This window comes from Colossoma macropomum, unplaced genomic scaffold, assembly GCF_904425465.1.
Source record: "Colossoma macropomum unplaced genomic scaffold, Colossoma_macropomum, whole genome shotgun sequence".
Taxonomy (NCBI): domain Eukaryota; kingdom Metazoa; phylum Chordata; class Actinopteri; order Characiformes; family Serrasalmidae; genus Colossoma; species Colossoma macropomum.
The window spans coordinates 13,951,409-13,973,645 of NW_023494793.1; the positions used below are offsets into that span (position 1 = coordinate 13,951,409).

The 22,237-nt window shown below is 40.2% G+C and overlaps 2 protein-coding genes across 5 annotated transcripts in view; both read right to left on the reverse strand.

Moving 5' to 3' along the window:
* Positions 1 to 12,232, reverse strand: part of pdlim2 (PDZ and LIM domain 2 (mystique)) — an 80,336-nt gene extending 68,104 nt beyond the window's left edge. Inside the window, exon 1 of the mRNA XM_036578562.1 lies at positions 12,109 to 12,232. The gene's annotated coding sequence lies outside the window, so the exon portion shown is untranslated. The remainder of the gene's footprint in view (positions 1 to 12,108) is intronic.
* Positions 12,233 to 14,433: 2,201 nt separating this feature from the next.
* The window catches only part of sorbs3 (sorbin and SH3 domain containing 3), an 87,565-nt gene continuing 79,761 nt past the window's right edge, over positions 14,434 to 22,237 (reverse strand). For 2 of the 4 annotated variants that reach the window (XM_036578563.1, XM_036578564.1), the window contains exons 18-21: positions 20,882 to 21,412; positions 19,951 to 20,054; positions 19,637 to 19,743; positions 14,434 to 16,882 (exon numbers count right to left, since the gene is read on the reverse strand). In XM_036578563.1, coding sequence (XP_036434456.1) covers positions 16,821 to 16,882; positions 19,637 to 19,743; positions 19,951 to 20,054; positions 20,882 to 21,412 — 804 coding nt within the window. In that variant the 3' untranslated portion in view covers positions 14,434 to 16,820. The remainder of the gene's footprint in view (positions 16,883 to 19,636; positions 19,744 to 19,950; positions 20,055 to 20,881; positions 21,413 to 22,237) is intronic. The other 2 variants (XM_036578566.1, XM_036578565.1) reach the window with 2 other exon arrangements.

A 22,237-nucleotide genomic window follows, 5' to 3' on the forward strand; every position in this document is an offset into this window, starting at 1 on the left:
TCCCTGTATTTCAGGGTAGTTAGCAAAAGAACAGAAAACCTTTGACTTACAACGCACTTAAAATAAAAGACAACGGGCTGACGCTTCAATACCTGGCCCACTGGCATGTACTGTAGTGTATTCAGAGTCAACATTTTTTCTGTTCTTTTACTAAGCAGAGATAAACACAGCAAAACTGTCTGGTACTCAACCTTTTGCTATAGATGTGGCAGACAGAGAGGCTGAAAATTCTGGAGGATTTCAAAATGCTGAGGCTTACTTTACCCAGTCAACGCAGTCACTAGCATAGCACTAGACAGACCATTACACAGTGTTATAGCTTGGAAAGTAGTGTCAGTGCATACTCCACTCACATAACCCTTGTGGAATTACTGAGCTACCATAGGTGTCCACATTCCTGTTATTTGCTACTGTAGCTTGACTGGAAACATTTAACTCAGCATCCAGAGAAGCAAAGCAGAGGAGAAGAGAGGTGAAAATAGAAACTGCTGTTGCCGACTGAGAGCGCAAAAGTATTTGCGCCGCACAAATAAATGAAAGGTTTAGTAGAGTCTAGACTTTTTCCATGTTTAGACGTCTGCCTTTGTCCAAAGGCCAGCTGTTTGGGTTTCATCCGCTTCAGTGACTCGAGGGTGAGAGAAAGGAAACTCATGAAGAGCTGCGCCTGGAAAACAGGCCAAACTGTAATCAGATAACATATGTTTAAGGGCTGTGTGTACTGTGACACATCAAAACAAAAACACTAGCCCTGGTTATGAAAGGACTTAAAACTGTTATACTTTAAGCCGATGAATACGCTGAATTAAAAACTGCACGCAAATTATAGACAAGAGCCCAATTACTCGGCTCCAGCGTACATAGTTGTTTTCTAACAAGCATACCAGTGGAATTCATGAAACAATTAAGATATAATTACACTTCACATGCCATCACTTGGTGAATTGCTTGCATAATCTACCAGATCCCACCTAACACCAAAACAACAAAAGCTTACACCTTAGTGCTTTCACCGTGACTGGAAATACTGGTTCAGACTGGTCAAATTATGTCCACAGTGTTCACATTTCTTACCTCTCCCTCCTGACCTCACCTTAGTGAATGCTGACAAGGTGGGAAAATACTTTGAATGTTTACAAAAGGGTGTATCTGCAACCACATTTGTATGTATTAAAATAACACACAAATGCCTCAGTTAAGTCTAATGCAATGGATACACCCAAATACTCCAGCGTCAAATCAGCTACTGTGTACGCAACATTAGCAGTAATCATTTCCAGTTCAAAGGTTAAAGGGGGAAGATTTGATGAAGGGGTGGCACGGAATGGAGTGAGTCAGCGGTGGAGAACAGAGTGTGCCAGTCATAGAAATGTGAGTCAAAACCATCAAAGAGATCGAGCTTCCAGACAACGCCTAAAAGCACATAATTTGAGACAGAACTACTCCAGTTTGCTCAGAAGGAGTCCAGCAGCATTTGAAGCACCATTCGGAATAAATAAGAGATTGGCGATTGTCAGTGTTTGGAAGATAAAAGGCGAATTAACTTGATGAACCTCAAACTCTTCAGACTCAACCCCTTACAAATCTGTGAAAATGTGCAAGACTGAAAGAGGCAAAGACATTTAGGAGCGCTGTTTGTAGAGCATATTAGCATTTACTCTAAGCTGTCGAACTTGAGAAGGTCAGAGGATTTCAGTAAAAAAGTCAAAGAGTGTGCGAAACCTGAAACTGGCAATGGTATGCTTGACCAGTCACCATGGTTTGTTTTGTTCAGAGATGCTCTAAAGGTAGGTCTGATAAACAATCTATGCAGCAGCTTAGCTCCATCGCCATTTTTGGGGATCCACACTTAACATTACTTCATACACACCTTATGTTTAGGCTATTAGCAAGAAGTTAGGGAGCGTTTGTGACAGATGGCCAGTAAAAATGTTTGGTATCACTAGCCAGCACTGGCCTAAGTCCACATTCCTTAATGCCCCTTGGCTAGAGAACCTGAGTCAACACTGCCATTACGGTAAACACTGAAGAGAAAGATGGTAATGTCATAGAGGAAGAAGTGCGACTGTATATGCAAGACAAGCGGGTCTAGAATGTTCAGATGTACTAAAATGAACCTTTGCTTCACAGACACAAGCCAAGTGAGTCCTTCCTCAAGAATGTAACTTCTACACCTTCCTCTGCTACAAAAACAAGACATCTACATTTACAGCATTTAGCAGACACTTTTATCCAGAGCAACTTACAAAAGTGCTCTGTTGTCTACTCAGAGAAAGTATCTTTGGTAGTAACAAACAGGTTAGAGAGAGTCCTGAGCTCCGATATTGCTAGAAACAAAAGCCCATGTTGATATCTAGAGAAAAAGGAACAGAATTAAAACACCTCACATTGCAATACATTTCAATAAATACTTAACTCAGTGCTCACTTAAGTTCTGTATAAAGAGATGTGTCTTCAGTCTGCGTTTGAAGACCGCGAGAGAGTCTGCTGTTCGGACAGCCAGTGGGAGTTCGTTCCACCACCTGGGTGCCAGGACAGAGAAAAGTTTTGATGCTTGTCCTCCATGCGTCTTGAAGCATGGCGGGTCAAGCCGAGCTGTACTTGAAGCATGGCGGGTCAAGCCGAGCTGTACTTGAAGCTCAAAGGGCTCGAGGTACAGCTCAAGTTTTGACCATTGCTGTTTTTGGCTTTCTAGACTTTAGGGTTTTAAATCTGATGCATGCAGCTACAGGAAGCCAGTAAAGGGAGCGCAGCAGTGGAGTGCCATGACTGAACTTGGGAAGATTAAAGACGAGCCGTGCTGCTGGATTCTGGATGAGTTGCATAGGAAGACCAGCCAAGGGCGACTCGCAGTAGTCAAGCCTTGAGACGACGAGAGACTGGACTAGCACCTGGGTGGCCTCTTGAGTGAGAAAGGGTTGAATCCTCTGGATGTTGTACAGGAGAAACATCCATGACCAAGTCAGGTTCATAATATGAGCTGAGAATGATAACTGGCCATCCAGAATCACACCAAGACTTCCTGCATCTTCAGACGGAACGATCAAAGAGTTCTCGCCCTTGAATGAGGTGGTAAGATCATGGCCTAATGTGGCTAAAGGGTCTTCATATACTCACTTTCATGGTCCACAGCAGGGCTTTCCCAGTTTAAAAAGAGGCAAAGTTGGTATCTAGCAGTCAGGTGGTTGGATAGGGGTATAATTCAATGCTACTTCTTAATAGTACTAATGATAAATCTTTCTAACGGCCCGTAAGACTAATGATAATCTAAGTAGCCTACCCTCATCTGTTCTCTTCTTCAGCCTCACAAACTCGTTCATAAAGAAGTTATCTTTGTAGCCACATTCACAACAATTAAAATAAAACACTGATAGGAAGTGCTTTGGAAAACGACATTAAATGTTAAGACATACTTGGACGCAAGTGAACACAAGATTTACCTGTTTCTCACAGCCACCCAGATTCACTCTCTTGCACGTCTTCACAGTGCTGATTACTATTTACAGCCACACCACCACTGCAAACACCAACAACATTTAACTGAGCGTGACAGCAGGCTTTTTATACAGTCCCTGAGTGCACGGTGCAATAGGGTCTTGCCATATCAACACATCTTGAGAAAGGTGACTGAATTCTACATTCAGGAAAAAAAAAACCCTGCAGAAAAGAAACAATCACTCAAAAAAAACCACTGGGCCCTCAGCGCAACACCTCAGTACTTCAAACGCAAAGCCCTGAAGTCCTTCAAAGGCAAAACAGACACCTGTGCAACTTGCTAAAACAAGTCAGAGAAAATCAGTCAAGATAAATGCAGGGAGATCTGTTCACACACAGACATACCCAGAGGTTTGTTTTAGAGTTCTGTCAGGATATTATGACAGAGATATTATGGGGTGTCAAAGGACATTCAGTCTGGGTAAATGGAGATGTCTCATTGTAAAAATAAAACTCAGGCTCATATTAAACCACTTCCCAGAGGCTGCGTGTAATGAGAGTTCCACTACAGCAACACAGGAGAGAAAGGCATGATTACAACTGCAGATGGACCACTAAAAATATGCCTGGAAAACATACACTCGAACAGAACAGTTCTCCAGTAGGTCTGAAATGGCTGGCTAAGCTTGCATGCAAGTGTTTGCATTGCCTCTTTTCTTCTATATTCCTTCTTCTACCTCTGCTTAGAGGCTTCAGAAGAACAGTACAAAAGAGTATGGTTCAAAAGCCATTACTGACCTCTTCTCTGAGCCCTTGATTGTTGACCAATGTTTCACAAATTTGACTGGTGCAACCTACTATATGAGGACTTTGATTGTGTTACATTGGTATTCATTTCCCTATATTCCCTTTTTTGAGTTACAAAAATTGTAGCCTAAAATACATTATCAGCAAAGCCCTTTACATAAAACAGTTATTGGTAATACACAGAAAATTTTAACAACTAAATTACAGTTGGTCTAGCTTAGAATGCATCATAAATGTATTCAAGACATGCACATCGCCTTGCGCTACAACCTTCATCACTTTCTGCATGGCCACAGAAGCTACTGACCGTTATCAGAGCACCGCCATGTGTCCAATCCACACTCCCTGCAATGCAGCTCCATCACATAACCACTTCAGGTAGGAGTATCAGCTCTTTTTTCATGTTTAAATGTCTTTCTTGTCTAATTAAAACAATTTTACAAAAGTGAAACACCACAACAGTAGATTCTTTATTGCAACAAAATCACAAGTTTTTACCACCATATAAGAGTAGCCTCCTTACATCACTAGTATAGCACAAGAGCTACTCTAAAACTACCACACCTACAAGATCACATTATAGTGAATAATTTTTTTAAGTATACTTTAGAACACAATACACAGTAGAAAGTGGAAGTGTGTGATTTGACCAGATCTCCAGAGATTACACTTCATTGTCGTGCAAAAAGGCAGACCTTACAAGGGCACAATGGTGATGAGACGGAAGATGCAGTAATGCCCTCAATACCGGGAATCTCTACAGTGAATACCAAACTACTCTATAGACTACAGTAAATACATAAATCAAATAAATAAATCAACTGCAAAAAACACACGTATGGGAGCAGAAACAGTGTGTGAATCCATACTGCTTCTGTAGTAATCTGAATGTGTTTGGAATATGTGAGCCTATAGCGGAGCTTCATTGAGCAGCTAACTATGCAGACAAGCATCCAGAAAACAGTGAACTATTTGTAAAACTAAAAACTATTTTACTTTCAATAAATCGGTTATACACAAAATCTGGTCATTTTAATTTCTATTTTTGCTCATTAAAAGTACAGACAGCTGCAGTTTGTTACTTCCAAAGAATCCACTGCTCTGCTTACACTAAACGGGCCACTTCCATCGAACCATGCAGCGCTGAATACACCTGAAACATTCAACACGTCCATCTACTGCTTCTTATCGCATGAAATAAATCGCATGAAATATAAATAAACATGTTAACATTCATATGCCCTCGCTGTTGTTGTTTTTTTACAAAATAGGGGCAATTTTTAAGGCATTATTGCTCAGATGCTTAAAGTAATATTTTTACTGGGGTTACATTTACAGTTCTATGTACTCAGTTAGTGTAGGCTTTATACAGTTTTAGTCTGTATCTAGGCTTTTCGCTTGCATCCATTTACTGAAAAGACAAGCTCTACTCCTGATGTGTGCCCTTTCAACACCGTCAGTGACTCATGCTACACATCTACTTTTTATAAACAATTAGATTTTTTTTTCTTACAAATGTTAAAACCTAAAAAAACCTATACCATCAAATGCTCAAAACACTTTATAATGTTCTGATATTCCTTTAATGTAACTTGTGAGTAAGAGTGAATTCATTCTTGTTTGTAATGTGAAAATTTACATCAAAATTATGGTAAATAAACCGAAATTTTGTTATCAGCTTCCCTGATTACTAGCAATCAGTATCGGTCAGCCCTGAAAAAAAACATACTGGCTGACCCCTACTAACGACACTCTAAACTTGACAAAAGTCAACGGTGTGCACTATAATCTCTCATTGTGTTTCATAACCTCAACCATTAGCAACTGTTGCTGCAGATGAGACCTGCATACTCATGATCAAACTTCATACACACCCATACTAATATCTTGCCTCCATGATCCACTCCCTGAAATGATGGCTTTAGGCAATCATAGCTGCTGAACACACACCCTACGAACAGAGAGGATTCTGTGGTAACACTGTAGAATTGTCGTGGTAACGCCATGGCAACACATCTCTCTATTTCTGTTAATGGCCTTGAAGAACATTCCTCACATTCTGCTTCTATTCACCAGCACTGATTCACCAGATATCAAACCTGCCCTTCAGCAACAAAGACATCAAACCTAAACAGAACAGAGAGGAAGGATGAAAAGACATTGAAAAATGGGGTGTTGGTCAGAGAACAGACAACAAACAGGATGACTTCAGTGTGAGAAAAGCAAGGTACGTGTTTTCATTCTCATCAAGTGAATCATTAAAAATAAATTCCACGACTAATCGAAACTGAGGAGTGTTCAATGTTCACTGTTTATCACTTGATGTGTCTTGCGCAACGTGATTCCTCAGTCATCAAAAGTGTTTGTTCTGCTGTCATAGAGACGAATTTGAATGTTATGAGGCTCAGAAGTCAAGAACATCAGAACAGAAACTGGCTTTGCAACCACATTCAAAAACACAAATCAATACATCAGTCATAATAAAATCTTGTATCTCTGAAATGGTAACTTTATAGAAAAGGAAAAAAATATAAAAAACACTTTATTTTAATGTATGCAAGTGTAACAAAAAGTAATTTTGGACCATTTTAAATTGGTCCATGCTGTCTCATCAAGGCAGTGACATTATGTATATTCTTTAGTTCTAGTATAACATCATTGAACACCTACCAATTAGGCTACTCTTCCTGTGTCCATGTGTTGACTTGCTTAAAAACATACTGAGTACACAGACGGCTACACCCATGGACAGAGAAGAGTCACAGTTGTGGTTTGTGAAGAGAGATAGTTTGAAAGTGGAGGAAACAGTTAAGCAGACTGAATAGCATATGCTGTAGTGAGGGTTTATGGCATGAACTCCCCGAGAACACTCAGTAATCAGCGCAGCGCTAGCCACATCCTCCTCCTGCAAGCTTCATTTGCCTCTGCACAGCAAAGTGGAGTCGTCCTTGGACCATTCTGTGAGCTGTAGGCATGGAACTGTATACACTGTTTCACGCTACATAGCTTTTCTCTTGGCTGGATAGTTAGACTGACTCATTGCTTAAAGCCTTTTCCGTCTTTTTAGGCAAGGGAAGCGGTCAGAGGATTTGGGTCTGGGTAGACTGTTCCAGCCACGAACACGAACACACACACACACACACACACGAACACACACACACACACACACACACACACACACACGTATTACTGTGTTTATGAGTACTTCCCCTGACTTACATAATACTTTAACTGAGTAGTGTTAAGTCTAACCCCAACATTAATCCCAGTAAGTAAAAGACAATCTTTTGGCCTTTTTTGCAGCATTTGTGGTTTATCCTTACAACAACATTCTCATGTCAAAATGCTGTGTTTTCCTTTCATAATGAAGACATCTGGTCCTCCCACAAAGCTAAAAACAAGTACATATGCTGAGGCTTCAATTACAGCATCGACAACCAGCAGAACTTTCAGTGAAGGGATCACAGTGGTGGAGACATATGCACAGCATAATTATCTTCATTGCACCATTCAGTGCTATTACACCCCATAACCCTCCCCTCCACAACACACATATATACAAAGAGCTCTATGCTGTGGCTCAGTACAGTTTCAAACAGACAAAGTTACTTTTACACAGGAACTACAGTGAGACATGACAGTTCAACTGCATGCTGCACCCTGACATGACAACACATATACACACACACACACACCACACACACACACACACACACACACACACACACACACGCACTGTGGTTGGGACCAAAAAAACCCAACCAGTCATTTTAGCGCGTGACAAAAACAGAGCCAGCAGCCCAGGTTAGTCATCGAAAGCAAAAATGGAGCACTGCTACATGCCAAGGATGGAGAGGATGAGCGAAGGGCAACAAGAGTATGACACAATAAGTCCTTGCAACGCCCATTTGTCAAGATTCATCAGATCATATCACTGAGCCATTTCCTGTCAAACAGACACCTCAACATGTGCAACACAGTCCAGAATACTGCAAAAATAAAGCAAAAACCAATGGAATGTTCTTGATGAAGCCTTCATAAAACACTAAACATTCCCAAAATTCACTTGCTCGGGGATACAAGGCAGGATTTCTCAAAGTCAAGACTGTCCAATAAAAAGAGATGATAATTTCTATTGAAAAATCTTCATATTTGGGCTCAAGTCATCCGATGAACTGACTGCTTCGTTAATTTCAACTTCATTTCTGAAAAAGTTGGGACACTGAACAAAATGTAAATAAAACAGAATGCAATGATGGGTAAATTGTTTAAACGCAGTAATTAACTGAAAATAGTACAAAGACAACATAAATGTAGGAACTGAGGAATTTTGCTTGTAAAAAAAAATTTGCATCCATCTTGAATTTGATGCCAGCAACACCTTTCAAAAATGTCTCACAACTAATTAGGTTCATTGGGAACAGGTCAGTAACATGATGGGGTATAAAAAGTCTTTCAGAAGTAAAGATGGGGAAGGGTTCAGTGAAAGACTGCATAGGTAAACAGTACAACAATTCAAGAATAACTGGCGTAACATACACACAAACACACACAGTTCTCTGCGTAACACAGTAAACAACTTTGGGATTTTATCATTGATGGTATATAATGTCAGTAAAAGATTAAGAGAATCCAGAGAAATCTCTGTATGCAAAGGACAAGGCCAAAAAACCAACACTGGATGGCCATGATCTCCAGGCCCTCAGATGGCACTGCATAAAAAACAGACACGATTCTGTAGTGGAAATCACTGCATGGGCTCAGGAACACTTCCAGAAACCACTGTCTTTAAACACAGTTCCATGATTCATCCATAAATGCAAGTTTAAACTCTACCATGCAAAGAAGAAACCATACATAAACAGGATCCAGAAACACCGGCTCTTTCTCTGGGCCTCAGCTCATTTAAGAAGGGCTGAGGTGAAGTGGAGAAGTTCAAAAGCCAGCATCTGTGATGGTATGGAGGTGTATTAGTGCACATCGCATGGGTTTGATATATTGTCTTTGTACTTTTTTTATTAAATACAGAGTTTAAATGATTTGCACATCACTGCATTCTGTTTTTATTTACATTTTGCACAGTGTGCCAACTTTTTTTGAAAAAGGGTTGTACCTCCCTGACAATTTCTGTTTTTACAGCGCAGAATAACACACTTTGAAAAAATATTATAGGCCTAGAGTAACTTCTTCCACTGGGCTCAGTGTAAACCAAGGCATAAAAGTATCTTTCGATGTGGAACCAAAAAAGTGATCTAAAAGTTTATTATTAAGGGCCAGAGGGAAGCAATTTGTGCTAACAATGAAACTTCTCCACCACAGCAATAGGCAGCTCACCAGTGCTTTCTTTCCTTTTCCGTGGCTCTATTATTATAAAGCTGTGCGCCAGTACAATGACCTAGTGGTCTGTTTGTGGATCCTCTACCTCTTGCCCACTCAGCACTCTGGACCTGTCTGGACGGACACACACACACACACACACACACTATGGGTAGGTAATATATGTTATTATTTATTGTGATGAATTACACGACAGTAGGCCTTTGAGTATATTTCATGTCCTCATTTGAACAAAATCTCACATCTATGTTGAGGACATTTGGTTCTCACAACAATCTAGGACAGCAATACAAGACACACACACACACACACACACACACACACACACACACACACACACACACACGGTGTGTAATATGATAATGTGCTATTGTTTTTTGGTGATAAATCACATCACAACCAACTTTTCTAGGTATGACTGAGTGTGACAAAAACAACTAGTGCTCCGTAACTGCATAAACTGCATAGTAACAAGTAGCCAATCAGATGTCAGCATTATAGAATAATGTAAGCTGGGGGTGGCATTATAGAGAAATGTCTAACTTTTTGTAGTGGGCTAAAGGCAATAAAATAAATAAGATGCAAATATTCTAGCACAGTAGTCAAGCTTAATCATTCTGCATTTCTTGTGCACAATAATGAAGTCATATTTTTTCAGTCTTAAATCCATATTTAAGCATTGATATGACTTTGACACAATCTTACACCCATACTTTTACTGCATACATTTACTGGTCTTTATACTCATAGTTCACCATAGCATTTTAACATGTCGCTACTGTTTTGCTGGCAAATTCTGTCCATTTCAGCTTCATAATAAACCTCACAAAAATTAAATATATTGTGTAAACGTCTTCAAAGTGTCATGATGTTGCATTTTCATCATATCACTCTTCCTTAACACACACGCAAACACACACTCACACACACACTCACTCACAGAGTGACAGAGAAGCCACAGAGAGAAAAGCAGACAAAAGAAGGGTAATGCCACTCTAGTCTATGGGGTGTTCAGTGTGAGAGCCAGGCTTTACTGCCTTGCACCAGCAGTGACAAACATGCCCAGCTTTTTCAAATCCATTTAAAAGTACTGCACAGTCATCACTTGACCCCTTTCAGCCACAGCCAGCCTCAAAACTGAACCTAGAACAGCTCTGTGGCCATGTTGAGCAACTAAGCTAGAGTGTCACCGTACTTTTGCAATGGAAGTTCAACATTTTTGGTGTGCTACAATTAAGAAACCAAACCGAGAGCATTCCACTGGTTGTGAAAAGATTTTCTCCCCTTTGGAAGGATCCCAAACAGACTGGCAGCAGTAAATGTGGTCCTTTCTGCCTAGGTTTTCTGAGTCAGGGATGTGGTGGTGTTTGGGTAGCCAGGCTGGACGTCCTGCTTCAGCAAAAGAGGGTAAAAATGCCACAGCTTTTTCAGTATGAGGTCTGTGCCCATCTTAATCATTACCACATCACTGAGCTGAAAATATTTCATTTTTTTCCCCTGAGGCAAAACACACCCCAATTTAGTTTTAACATGAAGAATAACGGATTTAAATGACAGCTACAGTTTACTGAGGGATTTGAATAGACAGCAGCAGCAAAGCTGCTCACTAAGGGTACACAATATCCATCACAATTTCAGTTCTCAGTCTTTTACTGAGATACAATAACTTGGACCAGACAAAACAGCTTTGTGATAAATTTGGGCTTAGAATGTATTTTAACCCATTATTTTTAACCCATTCATGGCGGATGGATTCATGCAGAGCGTTATAAGGCAAAATAGTCCCCAAATAAAACTCATTTTTATATGATTTATACCCATTTTACCACCATCACCATCTCTATTTAACCACCACCATCATCAAAAACTCATAAGACATGTCTGAGAGCACAGGCGTTTTTGAATAGTAAACAAAATAGTGGCTATGTTTCTGCTGTACACATGGCGACCCCTGGTTCCTATCACTACCACTGTAAAGAAATCTGAGTGGGTAACTTTCTCTATAACGAACCCCTTCATATCATCCCACTGTGAATGGCCTTGTTTACGTTTCTAGGACTAAATCATTCAAGAATTTTGATAAAATGGTGGCATTCCCCTTTAAGTACTGACGATATCCACGATATGCTCAGAAAACCGAATTGCATTTGTTTAATTTCAAACCACAATAACGGTAAAATATGGTCATATTACCCACCCCTACCGCCCACCGCGTCAAGCCGGACGCTAATGTGACCACAAGAGCACTCAGGAAGGGGCTACAATTGCCAGAAGGTAACAATTTAACTACAAGTCCAGCTTAAATGACTTTGGCTCCATCCGTGTGGTTAATGTAACACTCGTGGTTTAGCCACAGTCACAAACAAGCGTTCGCGTGTTTGCAGTTTACAGAGGGTTTACTTAGTTTTCACACTGTATTCGTGTTTTAAACGAAGATTCGCACTGACAGTCCGCTCTGCTTGTCCAGCTGTATTCAGAGAAGGTATAACTGTTGAGAAATCTGAATAAAAGTGAAGAAAACTGAGTTCTTACCTGAGCTAAAACAGCGATGAACCAGCTAATCAGACGTTAAGCTAACAGCTGCCACCTGTGTGACGCACGCGCCGTTCGCGCCAAAAAGAAAGCAGAAAAGTTGAAAGCTAAAAAAAAAAAACAGCCCAAACAGGTGACGGTCAGGATTTATCTCGGACAGCAGGAAACAAGATGCTGAAGTTGTTCAGAAGAGCCTGTCTCCGTCCCTGCGCTCACACCAGACCTGCTGCTGAAGCCTCTCGGCGCTGAAACCTTTATTCAGTGCGGTCCGTCCATGTGACCAGATTCCTCAAACGGCGCTCTGGCTTCACTGAGGAGCAGCGAGGATGCAGCAGCAGCACCATCCACCAAACACTCCCCGCTTCGCCCGCCTGCCACGTGTAGCTATCAAAATAAAGCCTGAGGGATGGGCAGGGCGGGCGAGGTGGCACATGGGGCGTGTCGGGTGGGTGGGGTAAAGACTCCGATATTAATTTTTTCCCCTCCAAACGCGGATGATGAAGGGGGACGGTTGCCCTCATTGCGCCACCTGTTGGTGTCGAAGTGTGCTGACCTGAGAGAGAAATGCTCACAGACAGGGTTCAGTCTAAGAGTTTGTTATGGAAAGCAGTTTTAGCTTGTAGTCCAAAGGTTTTGACATCCGGGATTCAGTTTGAACGCTAGTACAAGTATAAATATCTACATGTTAAATGGTAAACTTCTATGGAGCCTTTCAAAAAAGGTAACAGCCTTTTTTGCGTTCTCTTGCAATAATTACGCATTCTCTCGCAATTATTTTGCCTTCTCTCACAATTATTTTGCATTCCCTCCCAATTATTTTGCATCCCCTCGCAATATTTTTGCATTCCCTCGCATTTATTTTGCATTCCCTCGCAATTATTTTGTATTCCCTTGCAATATTTTTGCATTCCCTTGCAATTATTTTGCACCCTCTCACAATTATTTTGCATTCCCTCGCAATATTTTTGCATTCCCTTGCAATTATTTTGCACCCTCTCACAATAATTTTGCATTCCCTCACAATTATGTTGCACAAATACAATGGATTTGGCAAGGGAACACAAGATGCTTGCATTTTTTGCAATGGCACTTTAGAGGCTCAGCAAAATTCTGAAGTGAAACTTTTACTAGTAAGAATTTTAACTGGAGCAACATTTTTACAATATGAATTCAATTTAAACACATAGTAATTCACTTTAAAATTAAAAATTGACACAAAATGTATAATGTGACATCGAAATTCTAATTATTTCATGTTTTGATTTATTCCATGTGAACTGAATTGTTACATGCTCCACATGTAACTCACTCCATGTGACAATATAAAAACTATTTTTAGAAAATCCGTACTTCTACGAACTATGTTTACATATAATAATTAAAGAAAGGAATAATTTAAAATGTAATAATTAGAGTTCCATCATTATTTTTATTGTTGAAATTGAATTTTAAAATTTCAAATGTGGACTGGTTATAGGGCATTGCACTTCAGTAGAATAGGCTGCTATAATAACCACAAGTATCCAAACTCATAAAAACTTGCAGAGAAGTACAATATGTAGCATTTAAAGTTGTCAAGCGAGTATCAAAAGAGAATTTATTACAAAATCATAGAGCATATAGAGAGTTGGGGGTAATTATTGTGTAAAGGGTAGTTTAAGGTGGTGGGCCACTCACTCTGGCAAGATGATGAAAGGGTGATATTTACAAACCAGCACACTGTTTTAGCTTTTATCTGGTGGTTGGCAGTTTCATGAACATGTTCTCAGTCATATACTGAAATCACATGAACATAAATAGGTACATGACAGTTAGACATTTCACCATCATCCTGCCTTGCATTAGTTTGACTTTAGAGAACATCAGTGTTGTTTAGTTCTCAGGAAACCCATTTGAATTGAATTTGAGTTGAGTCCTGATGCATAATTAGAGATGGCATGATAGCACTTTCTCTTTTCCAATGTCAATACAGATAGTAGCAGTGGGCAATATGGCAAAAATAATAAAAGCACTTATAAGCAAAATACATCCACCAGACACTGATGTGTCACTGATGTTCCTCAAACAATGTACCATAACTGACATTACTGGTAACTCATTCATGAGGGAGGTTCACTGACTGCAAACATGAAGTTCTTTCATAAGAACATGTCAGCATGAAGAAACGCATCCTGTGGTTCTTCAGCTAGCTTTCAGTTTGAGGCTGCATTAATGTAACTTCTTAAACACAAACCAACATGAAGCAGCATCTTGGTTTCCCCAGAACTTGCCGTGTAGCTGTGTTGCAATTAGTCCTTACTTTTCTATGAAATCAATGACGCACTGTTTTTTGTTCAGCATTGGATATATTTATTTGACTGTTATCAAAATCTGTGAGTACCATAGATGCTGAAATACACTGTGTGGTCAATAAAAAATATATTATATTTGAAGTCTGATAACAGTTTTAATATCTGTACAACATACGGCATATAAGTCAGTTTCAGCTGTCAGAAAAACATTTAAAAAGGAACAGAATACTCGAGTTAGAAAAGAAGTCAGATATTTCAAATAATACAAACCCAAAGCAGAGCATTCTAAACATCTTATTTTTGCAACTTCACAATTTCCAAAGTAACTTGTGGTTGGTCTTACACCTCTTTTACAGCGTGCACATACGTTCTACGATGGAGAATGTCAGGAATGTTTATAAAGACGTCAACTTTTAGGTTTGAAATTACAGCGTAGTACAGTTGATGGTCAGGGATAATGAGACATAATTGGGCTGCACTCAGAATTACATGTGTCAACTGTTTTGTTGGTCTGAGTTTATACTGTTGTTTTTCATCACGGTTATTTTTGCCTGAAACACTGAAAGTACATTTTATATTATACTGGTATGTTAACTTTCAATGTATTGAAAGGTTCAATAAGAAATGAAGAATGGGAGCCCATACCTTTTTGCCACTGCCTGTCTAATACTTTAGAGCACAGGACGTGGGAAAGTGGGGGGTGCTGAGGGGGCCACGCACTTCCCAATTTTCAGGATTGCTTAACTGCAACTGCTAAAAATACTTTAAAAAGTATTTGTTTTGTTTTATTTATCATTTTACTGCAAAATCTGCAGTAGCCATGCACTGTTTAAAATAACGTTGCATTTTCATTACACTGGACGAGGTCACTCTCCAAATGTTGGGTCACTCTGGGAGTGTGTCGCTAAAACACAAGCAATATTAGCAGCCTAATATTACTAATATTTTTTTATAATAACAGTAAAAAAAAAACTAATCCCACATTTTGAACATATTTTTTTTCCAACCATAATGTTCTCCGCACAATGTGCGTTCGGGTACTGAATTTTAGCTTGACTATGGGTGTGATGAAATTGGCTTATGTGCCAAATATCAACAATCTGATTGGTCCCCTCTCAGTTAATTTGCATAATCTCAATCCAGAAGGAAGGAGAGTGAGTGCAGCTGGGTGTGCATCAGTGGCATCTGTTATATGTGCATATACACTGATGCAATCAGTACACTGTGTTGCCAGTTTATTCAGTACGTCTACCATTTAGCTACACTCTTTGGCCTTTTTATCAGAAACACCTACCGCATAGGTTCACTTTGTAGGTTTATGGTTACAGATTGTAGCCCATCTGTTGCTGCACAATCTATTAGCCATCTCCTACTCCGTCCATCAATGGAAACTATAATGGGACCACTGCTGACCACAAATTATTTGGGTGGTGGACAGCACATCAGTGACACCATGGTATGCTAGTGCATATGTCGCTGGTATGAATGTATCACGTATCACACGTTGTTGGGGGTTTACACACTGTGTACCTTACAGCATCGTTCTGTCAACCTACGCTACACATCCCAACGCTCCACTTTACATTCTGGGGTCAGTTATGCATGAACTACTTCCTTTGTCCATCACAAATATCTCACCAAAAGCCTCTAGAATGCAGAAGAGTGAGTTGTTCATTCAATAGTGCCTCCACATAAGCCTGAGTGATAGAGTAAGAGATAACAGAAGCTGTAGCATCAAAGTTTGCTGTTGCTATTGTGTGGATAACATCAAATGGATTTCAGCTAAGCCAGCAAAAAAAAAACAAAACACTAATATTATCTGTGACGTTGGTGTAAATCACAAAGTTGAAAGCAGTCCCTCTTTCCAGACGCGTGCATTTCCTCCTGCTGGTGCAGAGTATTCACAGGGCCGTGCTTTTACAAATCTGAAAGGCAGGATGGAAGTCATTTGTACACAACAGAGTAAACCAGAAGCTCATCATGGTGATCAGCATTAGTTGTGCCGTGAAATAAGCATGTGCTTGGATATGAAAATGTTCATGAACTCTAAGGTTTGATAGAGCAAGTCTGTTGTATCCTATGGCAACACTCCAGTCCAGCAAGTATCCATGGCCACCTGTGAGTCGGTCAATGATGATGGTGGGTTGGTTATTCTTCTATTCCACACAACATCTCTGCCATTGCCAATACAGCCAGGGAGTGCTTGTGAAAGCACACACACACAGAGAAGTGCTCAAAATGTGAATGAAGTGTGCATGCAAATGTTCTGGCGGTTGAAAGTGATGAATGAGATGATCTAGGGACAGAAGTATGAGTGCGTATGTGTGCATGAGTGGATCTTCTTGTTAATCGGTGAGTAGGCCTGGAGCAGCAGTGGATGTGCTTGCCAAACAGTCAGTTAAGCATTTGTAAGGAGTGTTTTCACACAGGTGCCACATAGTTGCCAGGGAATGTTCCGAAAGCATGGGTCCTCTCAGACGTACCTGCAGAGAAGAAAAGATTTAAAATGAAAAAGTGAACGACCACTAAAGGGTTTCACTAAAGCTGGGCTGAAGAGAAACAACGTTCTTCCATAGCCTCATACGCACATGGACTGTGTTTGCAGGACCACACAATCAAAAGTCAGAAAGACATAAACTACTTAGAGTGGACTCGACCATTTGTAAAATTCAAAGGAAGTCTCACTTCTCTTATTTATTGTTGCTGTGTCCATCAAACTTTCAGTAAAGACCACCTGGTAGCATCTGTAACACCTGTAGTAACAGCAGGCCCAGAATATTGAACAATTCAGATGTTCGTTGGGTGGGTTCGGTTTTTGATTTTGCGATTCTGATTTTTTTTGTTGTTTGTCTGAATGTAGGCTATCAATAAAGGTGAGTTGCAAACTACTGTAATGTTTGGGGTTTTCAGGAGAAACTTAGATGACTCGAGGTTATGTGCTGAAAACAGTGCTGAACAGGGCGAGAAGAAACAAAGCCTCTCCAGCACTAATAGCTAAAACACAGGCCTCTACTCCAAAAAAAGCTAACCAATCCACTCATATTCAGGCTTTTCAACATAAAAGTCCTTGTATGAATGAACCTAAAATAACTCAACATAAACATTTCTTCTAAAAAAAACTAAACTACTTTTCACGTTTTGTCAGCATTCTATATAGTATATATATTCTATATATTAGTATATATTCTGTACTATATTTATACTTTTTTAATTGCACTGTTAAAATGTGGAAATATATACCATCTTGGCTCTAGTGATATCCCGCTCACTCATAGCAGTGAAGATCATGCTAATGCGGTGCTAGACAGCATGTATTCCAAGGGCAGCTACAAACACTGCCCCGCCGTACTGGACCCTTACAAGGGCCATGATGTATGCCCTCAGTACCTCGAATTAGACCACCTCCTTGAAGCGCCGGTTAACCCGTGCATGCTGTGCTATTGCCCCTTAGCCTGCCACTAAGAGAGACTAGCAGGCTAGCAGGTAAGCTTTAAGCTAAATATGTATGTAGCCAGTTTAAAGCAAACATAAAATGGATTCTGGAAACCATATTTACATTAATCAAACCAGGGAAATCATTTAGTCATTCAGTGTTGAAGTGGTAGGTTTTCAAGTCTGATAACGAGTAGATTTTAGAGACAGAAGCTGACCCTTCAGATGAGCTACTGCTAAAGCTAACACTGAAGCTAGTCAGATGCTGAGGAGGACTTGCCAATGTTTAGCTAACTTTACTGAAATAGTACAAAGTTTTCAAGTGTATTAATCCTTATCTTTACACAATGTTTTAATCACTAATATGAGCTCTGTACACTCCTGTTTAATCAGACTGATTTATCAAGCTCCTAAGTTAAGAAAAGATAACTAGTTTGCTATATAACCCTAATGTTTTTCTGTAATGATACTTATTGTTAGACATGATTTTGAAATTATTTTTCATAAATAAAGTTTAGCTTTTCTGTCTGGTAATAGTGTCCACATCTAGTAATGACTTTGGTCTTTTGGAATAAATAAAATTTTCTTCAGCTTCAGGAATGAAATGTAAACAGCTCCACCCTCCAGATGATCAGGATAGCCTGTGTCAAGCATTATACATTCTTCAGTAACATCTTTCCACCATTTTTAGTCAAAAAATTCTAACTAATTTACTGCCACTGCTGTTCTTACTGCAGGTTTTTTTTTCATTTACATGATGAAGTGTGAAAACTATATACAACTGTAACCACAGCATAGCACTGTAAAACATAGAATGATGCCAATTTTATTAACTGGTTTAAAAGCATAGCATTGTTTAAGTGATAGGCTGCTTATTATTATACATAATAAAGCATAATAAATGTCAGCTAAATATATATTACAGCAGGAATGTGTGAATAGATCTACCTAGAAATAGCAAGCCAAATGTTCAAAATCCAGTGCACTGTTGGGCAACTTTCACTCTTTGAATTGTTTTTGTATGTTTCCGGGGTGTTTTTGTAGTGACACATAATGTCCTGTAGAGGGCAGCCATGTCAAATAGGCACATGTGATTTAATCAATTCTCCAGACACAATAATGCAATAATCACTATAATCATTGATGATCAATGATCTCCTCTTTGTTGAAACACCTTCCTTTTCTCAACACAAACTAGCATATAATGTTTATTGCATATTTTTACTTCCAATTTCAGTTTCAGGACTTGGTAACAGTGCATGCTTTATTTATATTTATGACATCTGTGAATGAATTGCTTCGCTCAGCCATTGAGCTGATCAGCTCACCAAACAATCAGTGTTCAGCAGCAGTAAAGTTAGTGTCCTAACTATTCAGAATGAATGACTAGTAACATTTAGTTAGCATTTTAGCACTCTAGCATTCAGTACTCTGAGTCTCCCATGTGCCCTGTAGAGTTCTGTTTTTGGTCAGTCATGTTTTGGTGGAATGGGATGAATAGGAGGCGGTAAGGCTCCTTGTACAGTCTTATGCAAAATTTTGTAATTTTGTCAAATTACATGTTTTGCTGACTACAAATTACATGTTTTGCTGACTACACATCACAACACAAAATTACTGTTATATATGTTATAAAAATGTCATATTTAAATTTCTTCCCAGCAGTTTTTAAAGTTTCTTCCATGCAATTTGACCAGGGTGTTCAAACTTTTGCATGCAACTGTAAACTGGCTCTGGTTTCCAGGCTGAGGTAGCAGTTTGGTTACAGGACAGTCATATTGTTTATGATGTAAAGGGGACATTACCTACAAACCAGCCGTCATCACACTTCTCCATCACCTGGACGATGTCTCCCTCCCGCAGCTCCAGCTCATCCCTGTTCTGGGGTTTGTAGTTATAAACGGCCTTATACCTGAGAGAGAGAGAGAGAGAGAGAGAGAGAGAGAGAGAGAGAGAGAGTCAGAGAGAGACGGTTAGGAAAACATTTCCAGAAATAGCTGATAATCTGCATATAAATCACATTAATCAAATTGCTGTTGTCCTGCAATAGCTTTTATGGATTGGACAGACATAATAAAGGAGTACAGTATCAGTATTAAGCAGAGCTCCTTTGACTCACGGCTGCCGTGGTATGACAGCAGAGCTGCTGTTGACAGGCGACTGCGCTGACGGTGGAGTCTTTACATGCGTGTAATGCTGGGGAGAGTGTGTTCTGGTCCCATCCTGAACAAAGATGTTACAAGACTTACATTAAACAGCTTACATATGGCCCACCTGATCAGCAGTGTCTGTTCAGGGTGTTCTGGCTGTTGTGAAGGTTTAAAGATTTAGCTTAAAGCCCCAGGGAACCTAAATAAGTGTTTACTTTCTAAGTGCATTAATATTCCTCTTGTGGGTATATTTACACAATATGCAAGTACAGAATATTAGAACCTCACCCAGATAGTGCTCAGATAGATCTCATAAGAAGTTTTTAAGCAGTGTTTTGTTTTATTTCTATGTTTTTTTTTTATTACAGCTTTGCTAGATGCTCAATTTCACCCTTAATTTTAGTATCATACTAACATTTTTAATATTTTATACCATGTTCCCTGGGATTTTAAAGCAAAGGTTCAGCCAGAAACCTAATTTACACAAATTTCCCCTTAACCTAAATGTAGTCAATCAGTTAAGACTCGTTTAGCGTACAAAGTTTGCTTCTATACCTTTGCACTATAGCTACAAAGCTAATGTGGTGTCAGAATGCCATAGAGTGTCAGAAACCACATGAGCAGGTCTACTTGAGATTTATTAATAACTTAACACTGTTTGAGGCAAGCTTGTGATGCTAATTAGTGGCTATAAGCCTCTAATACTCCCCTACATTAAGGTGTAATACTCCCCTGAATCTCCAGTGCAAAACTAAAGAAGCAAACTTAAGACACCTAATCAATGCTAATGCTAATCAACTATGTTTGGGGTACTTTAATAGTGCACAAAGCTCCTAACTGAGGAATGAAATACTCCTCAAAGTGAGATCAGAATACGTCATAAAGCATCAATGTTAATACCTGAGTGGTATATGAAGGCCGTGGGATGGAATTCGCAGCCAGTCCTGGACCCTGAGGAGACGGCATCACATGATTGGATGGTGACACAGGTGACCTCACTTCTCTGTCCAGTGAGCTGTAAGCTGAAGGCTGCGGTGATCCACTCCAGTGGCTGTTGGGTGGGGTGGGTGAGCCCGGGCCAGGCGAGTACACAAAGTGATCAGATGGCTGTTTTGTGGTGGCGGGCTGTGTGGGTGAGAGGGGCGAGCGTGATTGGCTGGAGTGTTTGTGGGGTGAAAGCAGAGGCTGAGGGCTGTGAGAGGAGGGGGAGAGTGAGGGGGAGAAGGGGGAGTGCAGGGGCCTGCCGGGGCTGCGTGGCTCCAAGGCAATGGGGGACAGAGGAGCGACTGAAAGGTCATCGGCCATTTTGGTGCGGGGCATTTTGTTGACCTGGACATAGTTAACAGGGAAAATTCCACTGCGGTTGGTGCCGGGGATGCGACCCTCCAGCCAGTGATCGTCCACACGCCGGGTTATAGAGATCACCTCTCCCTGAGAGAAAAAGACAGAGTGTTCAGTGGAAAATCAAACACAACTATCCCCTTCCTACAAACATAGCTGACCATGTTTGGTTTCTGCAGATAGCTTTGTGCTATCTGCATGCCTTCATCATCAGACACTTTCGTTGAGTTGAGCAGCCATATGGTCATAAAAACAGTCATAATTCATTTCACATCATCATTTTCTAACCTTTCTTTATGTCTTAGAATCAAACAGGTTGTTTTCTGTTAAGACTGATATATGTAAATGAATTTCTGAATGGCTTCTCTGTATTGTGCCTCATTCAAAAAGTAGTCCAGGCTAAAAACTCCTTGTAACTTCAGTGTGAATGAGTGAGTGGATCAGACACAGCAGTGCTGCTGGAGTTTTTAAACACTGTGTCCATTCACTGTCCACTCTATTAGACTCTCCTACCTTGTTGGTCCACCTTGTAGATCTAAAGTCAGAGACGATAGCTCATCTGCTGCTGCACAGTTTGTGTTGGTCATCCTCTAGTCCTTCATCAGTGGTCACAGGACGCTGCCCACAGGACGCTGATGGCTGGATATTTTTGGTTGGTGGACTATTCTCAGTCCAGCAGTGACACTGAGGTGTTTAAAAACTCCAGCAGCACTGCTGTGTCTGATCCACTCATACCAGCACAACACACACTAACACACCACCATCACATCGGTGTCACTGCAGTGCTGAGAATGATCCACCACCCAAATAGTGCCTGCTCTGTGGTGGTCCTGTGGGGGTCCTGACCACTGAAGAACAGGGTAAAAGGGGGCTAACAAAGTATGCAGAGAAACAGATGGACTACAGTCTGTAATT